The 20,317-nt window shown below is 42.3% G+C and overlaps 2 protein-coding genes across 2 annotated transcripts; both read right to left on the bottom strand.

Annotated features, from left to right (window-relative positions):
• Positions 1–189: 189 nt before the first annotated feature.
• LOC117970587 (trichohyalin-like) lies at positions 190–9,230 on the bottom strand. Its single transcript, XM_059018954.1, has 3 exons — positions 8,908–9,230; positions 6,565–8,475; positions 190–3,023 (listed from the first exon to the last, which is right to left on the bottom strand). The coding sequence occupies exons 1-3, from the start codon at positions 8,936–8,938 to the stop codon at positions 1,882–1,884; spliced, it is 3,084 nt and encodes a 1,027-aa protein (XP_058874937.1). The 5' UTR covers positions 8,939–9,230; the 3' UTR covers positions 190–1,881.
• A 4,705-nt stretch (positions 9,231–13,935) lies between these two features.
• LOC131727653 (GTPase IMAP family member 4-like) lies at positions 13,936–16,587 on the bottom strand. The gene is made up of 3 exons (XM_059018964.1): positions 16,341–16,587; positions 15,008–15,958; positions 13,936–14,564 (listed from the first exon to the last, which is right to left on the bottom strand). The coding sequence occupies exons 1-3, from the start codon at positions 16,369–16,371 to the stop codon at positions 14,254–14,256; spliced, it is 1,293 nt and encodes a 430-aa protein (XP_058874947.1). The 5' UTR covers positions 16,372–16,587; the 3' UTR covers positions 13,936–14,253.
• Between the last annotated feature and the right edge of the window lie 3,730 nt (positions 16,588–20,317).

The raw sequence follows: 20,317 nt of genomic DNA, 5'->3' as shown, positions 1-20,317 counted from the left end.
CTGACCTCGACAATACATTCCAACACTAGCTTCAGATAAACCTGCTTTCCTTTACCAACCCAGTACAGTGTTCTGCAAACTGAAAAGTTCCTGGTTTGTCCAGCCTTTTTTTTCCCCCATATCTTTTTACATTTTCTGCAGAATTTCTTTTTTTTTTTTTGGGTGATAAGAAGCACAATGAGGCGAGTCTTGAATAATAATAATTATTATTTATTTCTTAGCACCCAGGGTGACTTACAGTCGTAATCAAAAAATACATTTCAAGAATCACAGTGGAAGTATTAATACAATTAAGAGTAAGATAAAATACAATGACTTCAGTTCTATACAAATATATGACAAGATATGATTCAATATCGGAGCAGATAACAGAGTCAGTGATAGTTACATCAGGATACGATTAAATGCAAAATACTACAGATTGATTTGCGGGCTCTTGTTTGTCCAGGACGCCCCTCCGTTTCTGTTCCAGATCCGGGGTCTTGTTGCCCTTATTCACAGAAACACAGCTTCTATTCCCTTTTATACATGACCCTGTCCTCACTGTCCTGGAAGGGACGGGGGTGTTTCTGCTTGTGAAAACGATGCTATAAAGTGTGGAGGGTCCTTCATCACCTCCTGCCGCTGCGGCCCCACGCATTCTCATAAGAATTGCTGCCTCATGTTGTTCCAATCAAGGCTTTCTGTTTTCCATTCACACCAAGTACAAAATCAAAGACATTGGTTAGCTGCAGTCTAGTGGGGATGTTCCCTTTAGATCTTGTTGATAAGAAAGCAGATGATCAGAAACATGGATTAAAAAGCATTCACACGACACACAGCCTCTCAACATTACAATCCTCCCAGGGTTTAAAAAGCATTCACACGACACACAGCCTCTCAACACTGCTCAACATTACAATCCTCCCAGGGTTTAAAAAGCATTCACACGACACACAGCCTCTCAACACTGCTCAACATTACAATCCCCCCAGGGTTTAAAAAGCATTCACACGACACACAGCCTCTCAACACTGCTCAACATTACAATCCCCCCAGGGTTTAAAAAGCATTCACACGACACACAGCCTCTCAACACTGCTCAACATTACAATCCTCCCAGGGTTTAAAAAGCATTGACACACAGCCTCTCAACACTGCTCAACATTACAATCCTCCCAGGGTTTAAAAAGCATTCACACGACACACAGCCTCTCAACACTGCTCAAGCGTCACTTGTTCTGAGATAGTTTACATATTGCAGCACAATCACCCAGTAGGAAGATGAAGCAAATTTAAGTTTGTTTTAATCTTGTCTGAAGTAATGAAAGATGTCTCGAGTAATTGGTTCACCACAGATTCAAGTAAAAATATATTTCTTGTCAGCTTCATGCATACAATATTACATATTATATATACAGTAAAAACATAATCATAAACTTATACAGTAACTTATAGATATCATGTAGAGCGTATGACATTATTGAGCAATTAAACAAATTACTTTTAGTTGTTTTTATTTAATTGTGAAAGCACAGCTCCTGAGTGGAGTGATCATTTCAATTACTTAGCTGCAGCTACAATATATCTCAGTATTATAAAGTTTATATACAGTATCCATCATTTACACAATATAGCTATAATATACAGCATATTGAATGTTATCTAGAATCTATGCAGCCATTAAACACATGATTCAAGTATTAAAGGCTCAGGCTTTTCTAACATCTTGTGTGTTTGGAATCCGATGTGTCTTGGGGTTCAGAGGTGATGCGTTTACAGTCAGGTGAATTGTGAGCATTACTCTGTACTTATTCATCACACACACAGACAGTGAAGGCTGTAAGAGTTCAGCATTGGAAGCCTGGTGCAGTTTCCACATCAGTGTGCTCCATGTTATCATCACTGTGTTTTGTATGGCTCTTTTACTGCCTGTGCTCCTATCCCACCTCCTGTCACTGTTCCTAATGTTACTCCTACTGCTGCTCCTAGTGTAGCTCCTATAACCAGTCCTGCTGCAGCTCCGATTGGCCCCGATACGGCTCCAGCTACTGCCCCTATTGCTGCCCCTACTGATCCTCCAATTACTACTACTGATGGCCTTAGATATTCACTCCAAGTTGGCTTTTCATTGTACTTCTGCAAGTTAAACGTTCCCTTCTGCTCTCCCTTTTCTCTCTCTTCTTTATCTTTTCTTTTCTCCCTCTCTTTCTTCAGCTCTTGCTCCCCCTCTTGTGCTCTCTTCAGCTCCCTCTCCAGCACTCTGGATCTCTCCCTCTTTCTCCTCAGCTCCAGTTGTAGCTCCAGCTCTCCTGTCCTCTCCTTTAGCAGTTTGCTCTTTTCATACCCCACCCTGTCAATCTGCTCATCTCTCTTCTTCCCTATCCTCACTTCTCCGGCCCTTGCTTCTGCTTGCTGGTACATCTCACTGGTGTAGTAGCTGCCGTTGTTTCCCTTCACCATGTCGTCTATCTTGTCCAGGAGCTGTGTGACCTGAGTGCGATCGCTCCTGTCCTCAGTGTTGAGAACATGATATCTGTTCCCACATTTCTCAACAAACTGCTGGAGCTCCTTGCTGCCTGTCTCAATATAATCCTCAATGGTCTTGCCTTTCAGTTTCTCACTGTGAGTGAAAAGAAGCATCATGTACCTCCTCACAGCCTCCTCACTGAATGTCTCCTGGACTGTCTCCACTGCTCTCCTCTCTTCCTCTGTGAATCGGCCCACCGGTATCACCAGGAGGAAAGCGTGGGGTCCTGGGGCAGACAGAGAAACACAGCTCCTAATCTGGAGTTTGTCCTGAGAGAGCTCTGGAGTGTCGATCACAGCAACACGTCTCCCAGCCACTTGTCCTTTTCTCTTCTCACACTCCCTCGTTACTGCAGAGGAGCTGGCTTCAGACCTGAACTCCTCTCTGCCCAGGATGGTGTTTCCTGCTGCACTCTTCCCAGCCCCAGTCTTCCCAAGCAGCACCATCCTCAGCTCAGGGGGGCTGGGAGGCGCTTGGGTATCTGCAAGGGGAGCCTCTCCTTCACCTCCAGACACTGAAAAACAACAAGAAAAATGTACAGTACTGACACAAAGTATGAACACAACAAATGATTTACAGAACGACTGGGGGTGGTGATTGTATTGCCACAGTTTTCCTCATTCAGACCCTTGACTTACTAAATATTTTGGTATCCGTAAACAGATAATTGTTTCCTCTTTAAAAAACATGCTAAATATTTTAATTTCTCACAAGTAGAATGGTTCCCCGAAATGTTCTGCTTTTTCTAGGAAAGCAGCACCACTGCGGACGGGGAGTTTGTTGCTGGATAACTTCACTCAGACGACTCGCTCGCTAAATATCTTGATATCCCTGAATAGACAATCGAATTTGCAGATTTTAATGAATAGCCTCTCTCATAAGTTCTGTGGTACCTGAAACATGATCCACGTGCTCCCAATGCGAAATGACATTTCCTCTTCATTTTACCCTCAGAAATAGGTTTCTGGCTACGGACTACCAAGGACAGCCCTGCCCTGAATATTGTCCCAGCATCGGCAGTCAGCACTCAGAAAAATCATTTTTTGGGTAAACTAGAGAGCAAATGCTCCACCCAGTTATTCTGCATTGTTAGTAAATTAAATCATATTTAGGGTACCACTGAACTTGTGGGACAGATTACTCATTAAAATATTTAGCATATTGTTAATGAGTAGATAATTATCTATTCCGGGATACCAATATATTTATTAAGGAAGGGGCTGGTGGTGCAGTGGTTAAAGAAAGGGGCTTGATTCCAGGAGGTTCCAGGTTCAATACTAGCCACTGACTCCCTGTGTGTGTGTGTGTGTGTGTGTGTGTGACCCTGAGCGAGTCGCTTCACCTCCTTGTGCTCCGTCCTTCGGATGAGACGTAAAACAAACGAGCTCCTATTGGAAGTGACTCTGCAGCAGCAGCAGCAGTTGTTGATGATGCAGAGTTCACCCCCCTAGTCTCTGGAAGTCGCTTTGGAGAAAAAGCCTCCGCTGAACGACTCGTTAATAATAATAATAATAATGATAATAATAATAATAACAGATAGTTGCGGTGTCACAGGAAATTGGTAGATCTTGCCTATACTGCGCGAATCTCTGAATTTAAAGGGAGAGTTCGTTGGAAGATTAAAGGACAAAAAAAAATTCTGAAACAAAAACTAAGGTTTTATTTATTTATTTTATTTTTTAATGTGACATTTGTCATCTCATCTAGGTGTAAAGTAAATTCATGTTTAATTTAGCAGCGGTGAGCAGCAGGGTTTGATTTATGTTTGTTTTAAAGCCACGATAACAAGAAGCTAATTTGATTGTCATGCAATACGTGTCACACATACATTAACGAAAATAATGGATACGGTTTCAGTATTGATATTTAGACACTGTTACAACAACGACGACAAAAAAACATCATTTCCACTCAACTGTATTGAGACGGGAGTCACACACATTCCTGTTCAGTTTTAATAAAATGATTACACATAATCAGGGCTTCTGAGTTTCGATTTTAACCGATAAAACCCGACAAAACACCCCCGATACAAAAAAGAAATGAAATCGATGGATAGCCAATAAACACAGGAAAACACGAGAAAAACTGCATCTATCAGTGATTCGTTCTGAATGCTTTAAACCCGCCCCAACTACTGAGTGGCAGCACATTCCTGCATTTCTATTGGAGACTCCGCTTGTGAGATTTAAAACGAGATTACAATCAGGATGGAGGCTTGTTAGCGGGATTTCAAGATGTATTACAGTTAAAACGCGGAGGATTTAAAACAGAATTGTGTCGAAATGTACAAAAATGCCTCCAGATAAAAACCCCAGAAGAATGTGCCGAGACCAGAGGGATTTCACTGTGGAAGACAGCAAAGGAAAAGAAGGGACAGCTTAAGAGTGGAAGTCCTGTCCAGTTACTACTATACATACTGACAGAAAAAAAAAACGCTCAAGCATTTTGGAAAGTAACAGAAAACACTATTTTCATACAGTATATCAAAAACGAAAGCCCCCCAAAAAAGAATTATATAAAACTCGAAAATAGCTCAAAATAAGCACCGAAAAATACAATTAATAGAACCCGAAAAACAGAAGCCCTAAAGATATTCCATACTTGAATATTCTTTCAAAGCACATACAGGATGCAGCCCTGAACTTACACAGAGCGCTCCGAAGAGACTTCCAGAGACTAGGGGGATGAACTCTGCATCATCAACAAAAAGGAAAGCTCTGAAAAAAGAATTAAATCGATTTTATTTCTTGTTTTCCTACTGCGGAACTGCCAGACCGCTAGGGCAGCTGGGATATCAAAATCAACACTGTAGATACAGGATTCAGTTACGGTAAGAGTAGAGTTATTTTTTTTTGCAAATATACGTTATGAAATACGTTGAATACCCCCTGATTATAACTATGATAGTACGTGTGTGTTTAGAAGCTTAATAGACAGTATTAATAATTGATTTAAACTGGTGTGAAGTGATGGAAATGGTGTTTGAAATTGGTGTAGGTTCTGTAGGACTGCAGAACAGGTTAACGGATTTAAAGGTTTTAAAATCAGTGCTGCTTGTTATCCTGACTAAGCAAATTAGAAAAACAAATAGGCTGAACATGTTTTAAAAGTACAAGACAGTGCTGTGCTAAACTTCATTTATGTGGCCGCCTTATATTGAAGAAAAAAAACAATGTCAAATATCTATGCAGCGTCCCCGAGTGGTTTCGAGGTCTGTTTTCTGCTGTAAATTATTATACAAGTTCTCAAAAAGACGCAGCAGAATGAATCCGGTTCACAGCTTTTATTTGTGTCGTCAGTCCGACTATTTTTCAAACTCAACACAAGGAATGAAACTTTGTATTCAGACTCACTAGCAACAGAGTAATAAATAATGCAAGTCTTAATTACATATATATATATATATATATATATATATATATATATATATATAGAACTGAAGTCATTGTATTTTATCTTGCTCTTAATTGTATTAATACTTGTACTGTGATTCTTGAAATGTATTTTTGTTTACGACTGTAAGTCGCCCTGGATAAGGGCGTCTGCTAAGAAATAAATAAAAACTGTGTATATATATAAATAATATATATCTTACTGTACAACAAATGCAGGGGAAAAGTGTGGCCCAGCCTCCCCAAACGAAAGACTCACGCGCCGCCTGTGGTCATATTAAAAAGTGCTACTATTTATAATGATGTGATTTATGTCTGTAGTTCATTAGCAAAGTCATGTTTCTCGTGAAATGTAGATTTTAATAAAGATTCAGCCAAGATTTTTTAAGTTGAAAACAGTTTGCTATGTTTTACAATTTTATGGTAACCAATTTAAAACCAAGACGTTGATCTAGAGGGTGCTCAACGATAAAAGCACACAGATAGAAAATACCAACTGCCATCGTGAACCCTCCCTTTAATTTCAGAAATTCACGAATGTGCAGTAAAGGCCATATCGACTTTTTTCCTGTGACACGGGAATACATTAATATTGAACAATGAGGTCAATAGAAAAGCTTCATTAGTATATTAGAATATTATTATTTTAACTGAACTTACTCTTGGGGGGTAATAATTCTTTGCTATTCCTTCTCCTGAGAGGCAGCTTGGATTCCTCTGGCTCTTTCTCCAGCTCCTCTTCCTTCATTTGCTTCCTCAACTTCTCCATCAGCTCCTCTTCTCTCCTCCTCTGTTCCTCCTCATATTTCTGTTTCATCTCCTCTTCTCTCCTCCTCTGTTCCTCCTCATATTTCTCTTTCATCTCCTCTTCTCTCCTCCTCTGATCCTCCTCATATTTCTGTTTCATCTCCTCTTCTCTCCTTCTCTGATCCTCCTCATATTTCTGTTTAATCTCCTCTTCTCTCCTCCTCTGTTCATCCTCATATTTCTGTTTCATCTCTTCTCTCCTCCTCTGTTCCTCCTCATATTTCTGTTTCATCTCTTCTACTCTCCTCCTCTGTTCCTCCTCATATTTCTGTTTCGTCTCTTCTCTCCTCCTCTGTTCCTCCTCATTTTTCTGTTTCATCTCCTCTTCTCTCCTCCTCTGTTCCTCCTCATATTTCTGTCTCATCTCCTCTTCTCTCCTCCTCTGTTCCTCCTCATATTTCTGTTTCATCTCCTCTTCTCTCCTCCTCTGTTCTTCCTCATATTTCTGTTTCATCTCCTCTTCTCTCCTCCTCTGTTCCTCCTCATATTTCTCTTTCATCTCCTCTTCTCTCCTCCTCAGTTCCTCCTCATATTTCTGTTTCATCTCTTCTCTCCTCCTCTGTTCTTCCTCATATTTCTGTTTCATCTCGTCTCCTCTCATCCTCTGTTCCTCCTCATATTTCTGTTTCATCTCCTCTTCTCTCCTCCTCTGTTCTTCCTCATATTTCTGTCTCAGCTCCTCTTCTCTCCTCCTCTGTTCCACCTCATATTTCTGTTTCATCTCCTCTTCTCTCCTCCTCTGTTCCTCCTCATATTTCTGTTTCATCTCTTCTCTCCTCCTCTGTTCCTCCTCATATTTCTGTTTCATCTCTTCTCTCCTCCTCTGTTCCTCCTCATATTTCTGTTTCATCTCTTCTCTCCTCCTCTGTTCCTCCTCATATTTCTGTTTCATCTCCTCTTCTTTCCTCCTCTGTTCCTCCTCATTTTTCTGTTTCATCTCCTCTTCTCTCCTCCTCTGTTCCTCCTCATATTTCTGTCTCATCTCCTCTTCTCTCCTCCTCTGTTCCTCCTCATATTTCTGTTTCATCTCCTCTTCTTTCCTGCTCCATTCCTCTTTGTGTTTCTCTTTAAGCTTTTGTCTAAGTTTCTCATCCCAGTACATCTTCATGGTGTAGCAGCCTCCACTTCCCTTCACCATGTTGTCTATCTTGTCCAGGAGCTGTGTGACCTGAGTGCGATCGCTCCTGTTCTTATTGTTGAGAACATGATACCTGTTCCCACATTTCTCAACAAGCTGCTGGAGCTCCTCACCAGCTTCCTCAATGTACTCCTCAATCGTCCTGCCTTTCAGATCCCCGAAGGTGAAAAGGATCATCGTGTTCCTCACAGCTCTCTCACCAAACAGCTTCTGCACTTTATCAAAGGATTCGCAATACTCTTCTACTATAGACTCACGGAGAGTGTCAATCATTTCTTTTGAATACACGGGTATCACCAGGAGGAAAGCGTGGGGTCCCGGGGCAGACAGAGAAACACATCTCTCAATCTCGACCTGGTCTGTGTGTAACAAGTGTGGAGTGTCGACCACAGTGACCCGTCTCCCAGACACTTCTCCCGTTCCCTTCTCACACTCCTTCGTTCTTCTAGAGAGGCTGAATCCAGATCTAAACTCCTCTCTGCCCAGGATGGTGTTCCCTGATGCACTCTTCCCAGCATCCCAGTACGAGCTTCCCCCAAGCAGCACGATCCTCAGCTCAGAGGCGCTGTGCAGCTCTTGAGAAACAGTTTCTTCAGCCTCTTGTTCTGCAGCCATGATTCCCCGCCCTGTTAAAGAGAAAGAACAGTTTGCTCCTCTTAGAAATGAAAGCCATGGCTGCTGCTGACGCTGTGAAGCACTCGGGAGATGTTTTACTTTCACTTTGTATAATTACAGACATACGTGGTAATGTATCACGCTCGCGGGGAATGAAAATCAGCCGCGGAGAAGCTTTTATACTGGAGATTATCCGACTCGATAAAGTAGGCAACGTCGAGATGTATTATAAAGAAGAAGAAAGCGTGTATTTTATCAAATAAGACTGTAAAAAAACTATGAACTGTAACAACTGAGTCTGTGCGAGCTCGTTTCAACCTGAAACCGAAAGTAAACTTGTTCTTCTTTCTTTCCTTTAACCTGATAAAACTCTTGTTTCGATGCAGTCTCGTAATTATTACATCGCCCTCGACTTTAATAAGACAGTCATGTTTTTAACTCACCGGCACCGGGTTCAAAACCCGCAGCTGCCATCTCTCTACAGCGGCGCTTTGACGAGGCTTTTCAAACGGCAAGGAAGCAGGGGGCGTGTCGCTGGGACGTGACGTCAGGATAAGCCGCAGCTAGGTGTTGCAACACCGGCACAGAAGCGGATCAAACCAACCGCTGAGGATCTGTTAATATGAAGGGATTGCTGCTGTACCGACATGAGAACGGATTGGATCAAATGCGCTGGCGAGGCTTCTTCAAATTGTAATGCGCGGATAATATAAGAATGATATTTAAAACAAAAGGGACTAGAACCAGTAGAAATGTGATACAGCCCAGCCCGGCGCGTTGCAGTTAAAGAACTACAGCTCCCAGCATCCCTCATCATGTCCGCGGGCGCAGAGGCATGCTGGGAGCTGTAGTCCTATAGCCAGGGCTGTCCCGATTCACAATAACTACGACAGCGCAGCTAGAACTGAAGCGCACTGAAACACCAACACCCACACTAGAGCAAAACCAGATTTCTTTACACAACCATTGAAACCACACGTGTGTCTGAGTAAAGGCACAGTAACATGAAGTTTCTTAAAACGAAAACAAAAAATAATGAAACTAAAAATATACAAAAGCATTTGAAACTTTACAAAAAAACACACTCACTCGCACAATTCTACCGCTGCCTCACTTCTGAAACCTAACATTTTAAAAACACACAGGGTTACTATGAATCCAGTTAAGGCAGAACTAAAATAACATGGAACAATTAACCGGGACAGAATCGTCAAGATTGTGTAAAAGTTTAAAACTAGCAAAGTTTATATAATATATATCTCATCTCCCCCGGGCACAAAGTTTTCGACTTTCGTCTGCATCCGATTGAGATTCGAGTTATCAGCCCAAGAACAAGTGATGAAATGATTCAGACACGACTCGAATCTACCGGGACCGAACTCCTTCTGAAATCTCAAACTCAAGTCTACACAGAGTCCGCATAAACTACATCAATACATTAAAAACACGTTCGTTATAATTATTATACACACGAGTACAAATGATCGTAGCTCGCAAACGCGTGACATTGTGCTTCATAATCGCATGAGAGCAGCTGGGGACATGCGCGTCTGCGTGAAATCATACATGCCATCTAAAAACGCCGCTTGTGTTTATTTAAATGCGCAGGTCTGCTCTTTGTTTAAGATGTTTTCTTTGTTATTTTGTGTGCTGGGCGCTGCTCATCTCCCAGCTTGCCTTGCTCTGATTTGTCGTGACCAGGCAACCGGGTGTGGTCGCGCTCGTGCAGTTGATAAAGTTATGAAACTGACTCCCATGTCTGCCATGTTGGCTTTAGCTGCCCTATAGTTTAGTAGGTGATGCTGACTCTATACAGGAGCCGCAATGGTGGCAGTTTCATACTCTCCACTACTCAGGCGGTATCAAAACTTTATTTGTATTTTTTTCTAATTACGTCGATACAAAACACGAGTTTTATACGTAATAGTTAATGGTAGGCTTTTTCATTTGACTGTTATTTCTTCATTTCATTTATAGCTTTTATTTTTTTTAATTTTTGTAAATGTTCAGGTTAATAAATAGATTGCATTTGAAGCTGAATGATGCGCGCGCTGCAGCCTAAATCTACACCCCCCAGACTGACCCCCCTGCACAGCACAGCCTGCCTTTGCGTATCAAGCGCAGCATCCTCTCTGCAATTGCAGGGGGACTCTCTGGCTGCTCGTCCCGGTTTGAGTTTCAGCGACCCGGACAGTAAAGGGTTAATCGGAACCAGACTCGGGCTGGGAATAAACGCTGTGGTTAAACTGGTAACACAATGATTTAACATGAACATCAAAAATAATGTTTTCTTAAAATCGGGTTTGATTAATTTATTAACTAATAAATTGAACTACTGCAGAGTGTTGTTGAAACGCCAGAAGTGAAATTGATCAAATCACTGTGACGCTGTAAATACTCCCACAGGGTAGGCAATGGGAATGTTTGCAAATATTTTGGAAAAAAAATATCAAAGTTTAAGGACACTCAATAATAGCCACAAATAGTCGTCTTAGCTCATCTCTTTAAACAATGAAAGTTAACTAAAAATGAAATGACAGATTTGTTTCAATCATCTTACAAACTTTCACAATATTTCCAAAAACAAACTGTGTGTCCAAAATGGAGCGTATTGTATTGTTTTTATACAACATTGTTTGGACTCTCTTAATTCTGCAAACAATGTTATTTTTTTACCAGCATCATTGATAATATATCATCTGGTTTGTGAGCCTGATAATAGAACCAAATATAGCAGAGAATCTCAAACAGCAATGACTCCTGAGCGCTGTTTCAATCCACAGCGCTTGAGATGTTATCGAGCAGTGAGAGAATAGAAGCGATCCTGTGAAGAGACCGAGTTCACTGACCGCCGAATCTCAGACTGTTCCACTGGGTGTGTTAAGTAAGTGAGCGGCTCAGAGCGGCTCAGTAAAAGAATCAACTTAACAACTCGCTCAGTTCCGCTCCCGCTGAGCCGCTCCTGAGCATTTCTCATCAGTGATCAGAGGGAGCGGACTGAATGGACACCTGCAGGAAAGAAGTGGAGATCACAGGCAGGATTGACAAATACGTTTGTCAAGAACGATGAACTGGTTTCGACTTAAGAAGTTATGTATTAATTGGCTAAATAAGATAGTAAAAATGGTTGTTTTCGAATTTGTATCATTTAATTTCATTTTTTTAACGTAGAGCTGTTCTACAGTTATTGATGTATTATTATTATTAGGCTTGTAGTATTAATATTATTCATTATTAACGTCGGTATTGTCGGTATTAAACACAGCCAGATATGAGGTTCAGTCCAAACAGAGAGCCGAACTCAGCGAGGTACAGCAGGGGACAGTAACTTCACACGGGGCCATTTCATCTACCATCACCTCAGAAACACAAACAAGCAAATAATTATTATTCACCATTTTTAAAAGTCCCTCAGCGCTCTCGTGGAGCAGAGCGTTAAGTCATTTAAATCTGCTCAGTGCTTTCTGAGCGTCCTCTCTGCGCGGCTTACTTACTTAACGCGCCCACTGTCTCCGGAACCATGGCTGCTGCTGCTGACGCTGAAACGGACTTTTTGTTACTTTCACTTTGTATAATTACAGACGTGCCGTGTGGTATTTATACACATTCGTGGCAAATGCGGATCAAAGTAAGCAACGTCGAGATGTGTTATAAAGAAAGAAAGCGTTTATTTTATCATCTCAAATAAGATTCTAAAAAACAAACAAACTGAAAACTGAAACCGAAAGTAAACTTTGTATTCTTTGTGTCTGAAAACCTAATAAAACTCTTGTTTTTTTATTGGTTCAATAAAGTCCGTTAATTATTACATCGTCCTCGACTTTAATAAGACAGTCATGTTTTTAACTCACCGGCACCGGGTTCAAAACCTGCAGCTGCCATCTCTCTACAGTGGGTTTTCAACGACGCTTTTCCAAAGAGGATCTGGGAATCTGGGAATCTGGCAAGGAAGCAGGGGGCGTGTCGCTGGGACGTGACCGCGGGACAAACCACAGCCTTAAAAATGAACGCGCTTTGTAGCGTCACTCTTTATAGAAACTCATTCTGACAGGAAAAGGGCGCCCTGAAAAACAACGAAAAAAAAAACTGTTTGCGAATAAGAACCCGGGCTAATAAGAAATACATTTCCACACATTTACCAAAATACAAAATCCACACCTGAATATAACATTTTTTCATTCATATTTAAACTTTTAAAAAACAATTAAAAACATCTCTTAACCCATCCGTAACCCGATAATAATATTAATAATAAAAATAAAAACACCTACCTGATAACTTGTATTTTCTCCACAGATTCCCCTTCGTAGGCTAATGTTGACCATTCTTATATTCCGTTAATAGAAACATTTTCACACAACCACCCGGTGTAAACGAGACTTTTGAAATGTATTGATACTACCGTATATTATTTTAAACTGTATTTAATAATATCTTATTTATTGATGTGTAATCTTTAACTCCACGCTAATATATTCAGGCGGCGCCGCTTCAGCCGTTGGGATTCGAACTCCTCCAGTTTGAATTGGCAGCTCGCGCTGCTCGGGGTCCGCGCCGCTGTGTTGTTTGTTCATTTTTGGCGGGCAATGCCGAGGAGATGTAAACGGTAAAAGCCCTCAATAAAAGCACATCCTTACAGGTGTCGATACAAACAGCAGCAGCCCGGGGCTTCTCCTACCAGTTCTCTCCTCTTCAGTAGTCAGCGCCGTCATTTTCTCCCCCCCCGAGTTGTTCTCCCGTCTGCAGCGTCACGGAGGAGTGTATCGGGGTTTGAACAGGTGGCGTTACTGTGGGTTTGATGTGGAGCGGTGAAACCTCAAATACAGTCCCGGAGCGGGACCGCTGCAATGCGCGCACTGCAGCCTAAACTAAACACCCCCCCAGACTGACCCCCTGCACAGCACAGCCTGCCTTTGCGTATCAAGCGCAGCCTTGTCTCTGGAATTGCAGGGGGACTCAAAACTGCGGATTCAAAAAATACAATCAATTAAATAAAAAATAAACACCCTGCGTGTGAGTAATTGCAGTGAGAAGCATTGCGAGTGATTGCACGCATCATAACAAGGTAAGGGGACAGTAACAAGGCAATGGCATCTGAAGCTTTAACATGAACAGCAGCCTTATATAAAACCGCAGCAGCGAGACCCTAACCTGCTGTTCTGTTAGCGGAGTCCTTTAAAATCACCGGGATACGAAACTGTGTCAATAAACACACAGGCATTTCACACCCGCTGGTACACGGCTGCGTTTTCTGGGAGGCGTTTTTATAACGCAGATTCAACTCATGAGATTTATAAAAATGTTTTAAAAATATTTTTTATGAAGTAGTTTTTGCTGAATTAAATAAAGTCTGCTATTCACAGCTCGTCGCTGGCTGATTGAACAACAGTTTTTGAAGACCGCGTTGTGTTTAATCCATCAACACAGACTTCAATAAAGGCTTCAGTATTTCACAGATGTCAGCTTTGTGTCGCTAGTGCTGATTAAACACAGCAATGATCATGATCTCATTAGCAGCTATCGCACCTGCTGACGGCAACAGCATTTTACACCAGAATATGCATTCAGAGAAATGACAAATAAAAACGGGACGAGGTTTTAAAAGTGTGATATTATTGTGTATTATTATTCATGACTTTATTATCTCCTGAGTAGACATCTCTTTACAGCGCTGTCTCAGGGAATCAGAGCACAGACAATACACACACACACACACACACACACACACACACACACACACAGACACACACACACTCCTACACTGTAGGAAAAATATGTTATACACACACTCAATATATAAAAGCGTGGGGTCCCGGGGCAGACAGAGAAACACAGATCCTAATCTGGAGTTTGTCCTGAGAGAGCTCTGGAGTGTTGATCACAGCAACACGTCTCCCAGCCACTTGTCCTTTTCTCTTCTCACACTCCCTCGTTACTGCAGAGGAGCTGGCTTCAGATCTGAACTCCTCTCTGCCCAGGATGGTGTTTCCTGCTGCACTCTTCCCAGCCCCAGTCTTCCCAAGCAGCACCATCTTCAGTTCAGGGGGGCTGGGAGGCGCTTGGTTATCTGCAAGGTGAGCCTCTACTTCACCTCCAGACACTGAAACACAACAAGTGTATTGTTTCAGAAAAGTGAAATGTCACATCTGTGACTGTGCTTGACTTTGCTCACGATGTCTCTAAAGCACCACAGATATTCTATGATTAACCTGCAAGTCAGATTTCTACAGGAAATATTACTGTAGTATTCTAAAATATTGAAACACACTTTATAGAGAGTGACAGGATACAGAATGATTTATTGGTATTTTTTTCTAATAGTTTATTTGCTATTTAAAGCATCAATCAATGTTTCTTTGTTCTAGAGCCGCAAGCAAGCTTCAATGTCACGACTAATAACACAGACTGACTGCAGTTCAATACAGCAGGTAAGCTAGCAATGATTTTGCCTCAAGAGGTCCCACAGAAAGACTGAACTTCGTATTTGCCTCAGAAAGATGATTTTACTGAACTGACAGTCGGGGGAATTAAAGGAATACTTACTGTTGGGACGATCTCCTTCAATGCTGTGTCTTCTCCTGACAGGCAGCTTGGATTCCTCTGCCTCTTTCTGCAGCTCCTCTTCCTTCATTTGCTTCCTCAACTTCTCAATCAGCTCCTCTTCTCTCCTCCTCTGTTCCTCCTCATATTTCTGTTTCATCTCCTCTTCTCTCCTCCTCTGTTCCTCCTCATATTTCTGTTTCATCTCCTCTTCTCTCCTCCTCTGTTCCTCTTTATGTTTCTCATTCAGCTCCTGTTCCTTTAGTCTAATCCTTTCTTCTACCTCCTCGTAAATCTCATTTGGGAGGTAGCAGCCTCCACTTCCCTTCACCATGTTGTGTATCTTGTCCAGGAGCTGTGTGACCTGAGTGCGATCGCTGCTGTTCTTATTGTTGAGAACATGATACCTGTTCCCACATTTCTCAACACGCTGCTGGAGCTCCTCACCAGCTTCCTCAATGTACTGCCCAATCATCCTGCCTTCCAGAAGATCCCCGCAGGTGAAAAGGATCATCATGTTCCTCACAGCTCTCTCACCAAACAGCTCCTGCACTTTATCAAAGGATTTGCAATACTGTTCTACTATATACTGACGGTCAGTGTCAATCATATCTTTTGAATACACGGGTGTCACCAGGAGGAAAGCGTGGGGTCCCGGGGCAGACAGAGAAACACATCTCTCAATCTCAACCTGGTCTGTGTGTAACAAGCGTGGCGTGTCGACCACAGTGACCCGTCTCCCAGACACTTCTCCTGTTCTCTTCTCACACTCCTTTGTTCTTGCAGAGACACTGAATCCAGATCTAAACTCCTCTCTGCCCAGGATGGTGTTTCCTGATGCACTCTTCCCAGCCCTGCTTCTCGCAAGCAGCACGATCCTCAGCTCAGAGGCGCTGTGCAGCTCTTGAGAGACAGTTTCTTCAGCCTCTTGTTCTGCAGCCATGATTCCCCGCCCTGTTAAAGAGAAAGAACAGTTTGCTCCTCTTAGAAATGAAAGCCATGGCTGCTGCTGAAGCTGTGACGCGCTCGAGACATGTTTTACTTTCACTTTGTATAATTACAGACATGCGTGGAAATGTATCACACTCGCGGGGAATGAAAATCAACCACGGAGAAGCTTTTATACTGCAGATTATCCGACTCGATAAAGTAAGCAACGTGCATTTTATCAAATAAGACTGTAAAAAAAACTATGAACTGTAACAACTGAGTCTGTGCGAGCTCGTTTCAACCTGAAACCGAAAGTAAACTTGTTCTTCTTTCTTTCCTTTAACCTGATAAAACTCTTGTTTCGATGCAGTCTCGTAATTATTACATCGCCATGTTTTTAACTCACCGGCACCGGGTTCAAAACCCGCAGCTGCCATCTCTCTACAGCGGCGCTTTGACGAGGCTTTTCAAACGGCAAGGAAGCAGGGGGCGTGTCTCTGGGACGTGACGTCAGGATAAGCCACAGCCAGGTGTTACAACACCGGCACAGAAGCGGATCAAACCAACCGCTGAGGATCTGTTAATATGAAGGGATTGCTGCTGTACCGACATGAGAACGGATTGGATCAAATGCGCTGGCGAGGCTTCTTCAAATTGTAATGTGTGGATAATATAAGAATGATATTTAAACAACAGGGACTATAACCAGTAGAAATGTGATACAGCCCAGCCCAGCGCACTGCAGTTAAAGAACTACAGCTCCCAGCATCCCTCACCATGCCCGCGGGCGCAGAGGCATGCTGGGAGCTGCAGTCCTATAGCCAGGGCTGTCCCGATTCACAATAACTACGACAGCGCAGCTAGAACTGAAGCGCACTGAAACACAGACGCCCACACTAGAGCAAAACCAGATTTCTTTACACAACCATTGAAACCACACGTGTGTCTGAGTAAAGGCACAGTAAGTAACATGAAGTCTCTTAAAACGAAAAAAAAAGAAACTAAAAATATACAAAAGCATTTGAAACTTTACAAAAAACACACTCACTCGCACAATTCTACCGCTGCCTCGCTTCTGAAACCTAACATTTTTAAAAACACACAGGGTTACTATGAATCCAGTTAAGGCAGAACTAAAATAACATGGAACAATTAACCGGGACAGAATCGTCAAGATTGGTGCTTTTGCATTATGTGTACACTGTTATTTAAATCTGTTCTTTAAATGCTCTGACTGTGACAGTCGTATGGCCGACATGCTATACAAATGTATTGTGGGTTGTTCTTTTTCAGTACAGTGCTTTGCGATACTTTTGTATAAAAAACGCTATGTAAATACAATCAATAAACACATAAATAAATACATACATTTTCATAACCAAGTAATTCAGCCAAGATGTATTTGTTTCGCGTCAGGGAATCAAACAAACACATATTTTGAATTGATTCATTTAAACTGAACTGAATCAGACGAATCGAGTCAGTAAAAATAATCGAACTGCACAGCACTAGTGTGAATTCTACACGTATTGGTTTGGCAAATGACATTACTAATGCCAACTAAGATAATAAAAAATACAAATTAAATTAAAACATTTTGGGTTGAGGTTTTGGGTAATGGCGTTTCTGGTGAAAACGAAAGCAAACTTTTAAATTATCCTCAGAATCATGTACTGCTTTTTAATCGTTTATATATCGACATATTATACCGGCATCGTATTTTATTTAAAACACAATAAAAATACACAACTCACCGGCGTCCGCGTCTAAACCTGCAGTAGCCGTCTCTTTACAATCGCGCTCATGTATTGTAAACACCAATACAGGTTTATTGATTGTTAGAGGCTTCCCTCATCTTCTGAACTGAGCTCATTCATATGAACGTGGAATGCAATGAGAGAATCGCCGCTGAGGCAGCTATTTAAAACAGAACTGGGAAGAGGAACTGGGTACACAGTCATGAGAATGGGTGAAGTAATAACTGTGGTGAACAAGAAACAGTGATCAGCAAAGAAACAGATTAAACAGAAAGTTCAGGGATATACAACAACAACATTTCATTTATATAGCGCCCTTCATAACAAGTATCCCAGGGCACTTCACAGAGGAAAAAAAAGAGTTATACAAAAACCAAATCAAATAAGTACGTCTTAAGACGAGTTTCAAAAATCACTGAAGTCTCTGAATTTCTTACAATATTTGGGAGGGAATTCCAAAGTTTGGGAGCATAGACGCTGCACATATAGAAATTGAAGCAGCAACAGTAAATGATATTCTGAAGGTAGAGAAAGACTAATGGAGAAAGAGAAATGTAGATTACAATGTATAGAAAGCACAGGGACACGGGAGAAGATATAAGAGCTGTATGTACATATGTAAAAGATAGAGGGCGCTCAAACCCTAAGAAGACGATGAAGAAACGGAACAGAGAACAGTTCAGTTCAGTTCAGTTCTGGTCACCTCGTTACAAAAAAGATATTGCTGCTCTAGAAAGAGTGCAAAGAATAGCAACCAGAATTATCCCGGGTTTAAAAGGCATGCCGAATGCAGACAGGTGATCTGATTCAAGCATTCAAAATCCTAAAAGGTATAGACAATGTCAACCCAGGGGACTTTTTCAACCTGAAAAAAGAAACAAGGACCAGGGGTCACAAATGGAGATTAGATAAAGGGGCATTCAGAACAGAAAATAGGAGGCACTTTTTTTACACAGAGAATTGTGAGGGTCTGGAACCAACTCCCCAGTAATGTTGTTGAAGCTGACACCCTGGGATCCTTCAAGAAGCTGCTTGATGGGATTCTGGGATCAATAAGCTACTAACAACCAAACGAGCAAGATGGGCCGAATGGGGCCTCCTCTCTTTTGTAAACTTTCTTATGTTCTTAACAGAGAACAGAGAAGGGCGGTCTGACTGGCGTGCGGGTGTTGTGAGTCAGTGTCTGGGTTGCAGGACCGCAGAGGGAGAGCCGGCAGGGAGGGCAGAAGCGCCTTTTGCCTGAGTGACAGTGAGACCGACACAGTTCTGAACAGTGCGGAAGTTACTGCGCTTCTCCAGCAGTGGGGTCGCTGGTCGCTGAGCGTGGAGCCGGGCTGTAGGAACTACATTGAAACGGCCTGTGACACTTTTCTGAACCTGATTCACCCGGGCAAGAGAAAGCGGTGCCTCCTTCCCCTCACCTGTTTGCAAATATTCTCCTCCCCTCCCCGTTTTATCTGGTCTGATTTATCTGAACTTTATCACTAGACAGGTACACTTGAATGAATAGAAAAGTTACTGTGTTCTGTATTGGTCTGTGCTGTGTGTGTCTGTGGATGAGAGGCGGTTCAGGAAAGGAGATTCTCTTTTAAACTGGGGTGGGTTCATTTAGATAGCCCGTGCTGTGTGTGTCTGTGGATGAGAGGTGGTTTAGGAAAGGAGATTCTCTTTTAAACTGGGGTGGGTTCATTTAGATAGCCCGTGCTGTGTGTGTCTGTGGATGAGAGGCGGTTTAGGAAAGAAGATTCGTTTTTAAACTGGGGTGGGTTCATTTAGATAGCCCGTGCTGTGTGTGTCTGTGGATGAGAGGCGGTTCAGGAAAGGAGATTCTCTTTTAAACGGGGGTGGGTTCATTTAGATAGCCCGTGCTGTGTGTGTCTGTGGATGAGAGGCGGTTCAGGAAAGGAGATTCTCTTTTAAACTGGGGTGGGTTCATTTAGATAGCCCGTGCTGTGTGTGTCTGTGGATGAGATGCGGTTTAGGAAAGGAGATTCTCTTTTAAACTGGGGTGGGTTCATTTAGATAGCCCGTGCTGTGTGTGTCTGTGGATGAGAGGCGGTTCAGGAAAGGAGATTCTCTTTTAAACTGGGGTGGGTTCATTTAGATAGCCCGTGCTGTGTGTGTCTGTGGATGAGAGGCGGTTCAGGAAAGGAGATTCTCTTTTAAACTGGGGTGGGTTCATTTAGATAGCCCGTGCTGTGTGTGTCTGTGGATGAGATGCGGTTTAGGAAAGGAGATTCTCTTTTAAACTGGGGTGGGTTCATTTAGATAGTCCGTGCTGTGTGTGTCTGTGGATGAGAGGCGGTTTAGGAAAGGAGATTCTCTTTTAAACTGGGGTGGGTTCATTTAGATAGCCCGTGCTGTGTGTGTCTGTGGATGAGAGGCGGTTTAGGAAAGGAGATTCTCTTTTAAACTGGGGTGGGTTCATTTAGATAGCCCGTGCTGTGTGTGTCTGTGGATGAGAGGCGGTTCAGGAAAGGAGATTCTCTTTTAAACTGGGGTGGGTTCATTTAGATAGCCCGTGCTGTGTGTGTCTGTGGATGAGAGGCGGTTCAGGAAAGGAGATTCTCTTTTAAACTGGGGTGGGTTCATTTAGATAGCCCGTGCTGTGTGTGTCTGTGGATGA

Source organism: Acipenser ruthenus, unplaced genomic scaffold (genome assembly GCF_902713425.1).
Source record: "Acipenser ruthenus unplaced genomic scaffold, fAciRut3.2 maternal haplotype, whole genome shotgun sequence".
Classification (NCBI taxonomy): Eukaryota; Metazoa; Chordata; class Actinopteri; order Acipenseriformes; family Acipenseridae; genus Acipenser; species Acipenser ruthenus.
This window is presented reverse-complemented; position numbering and strand designations above follow the sequence as displayed.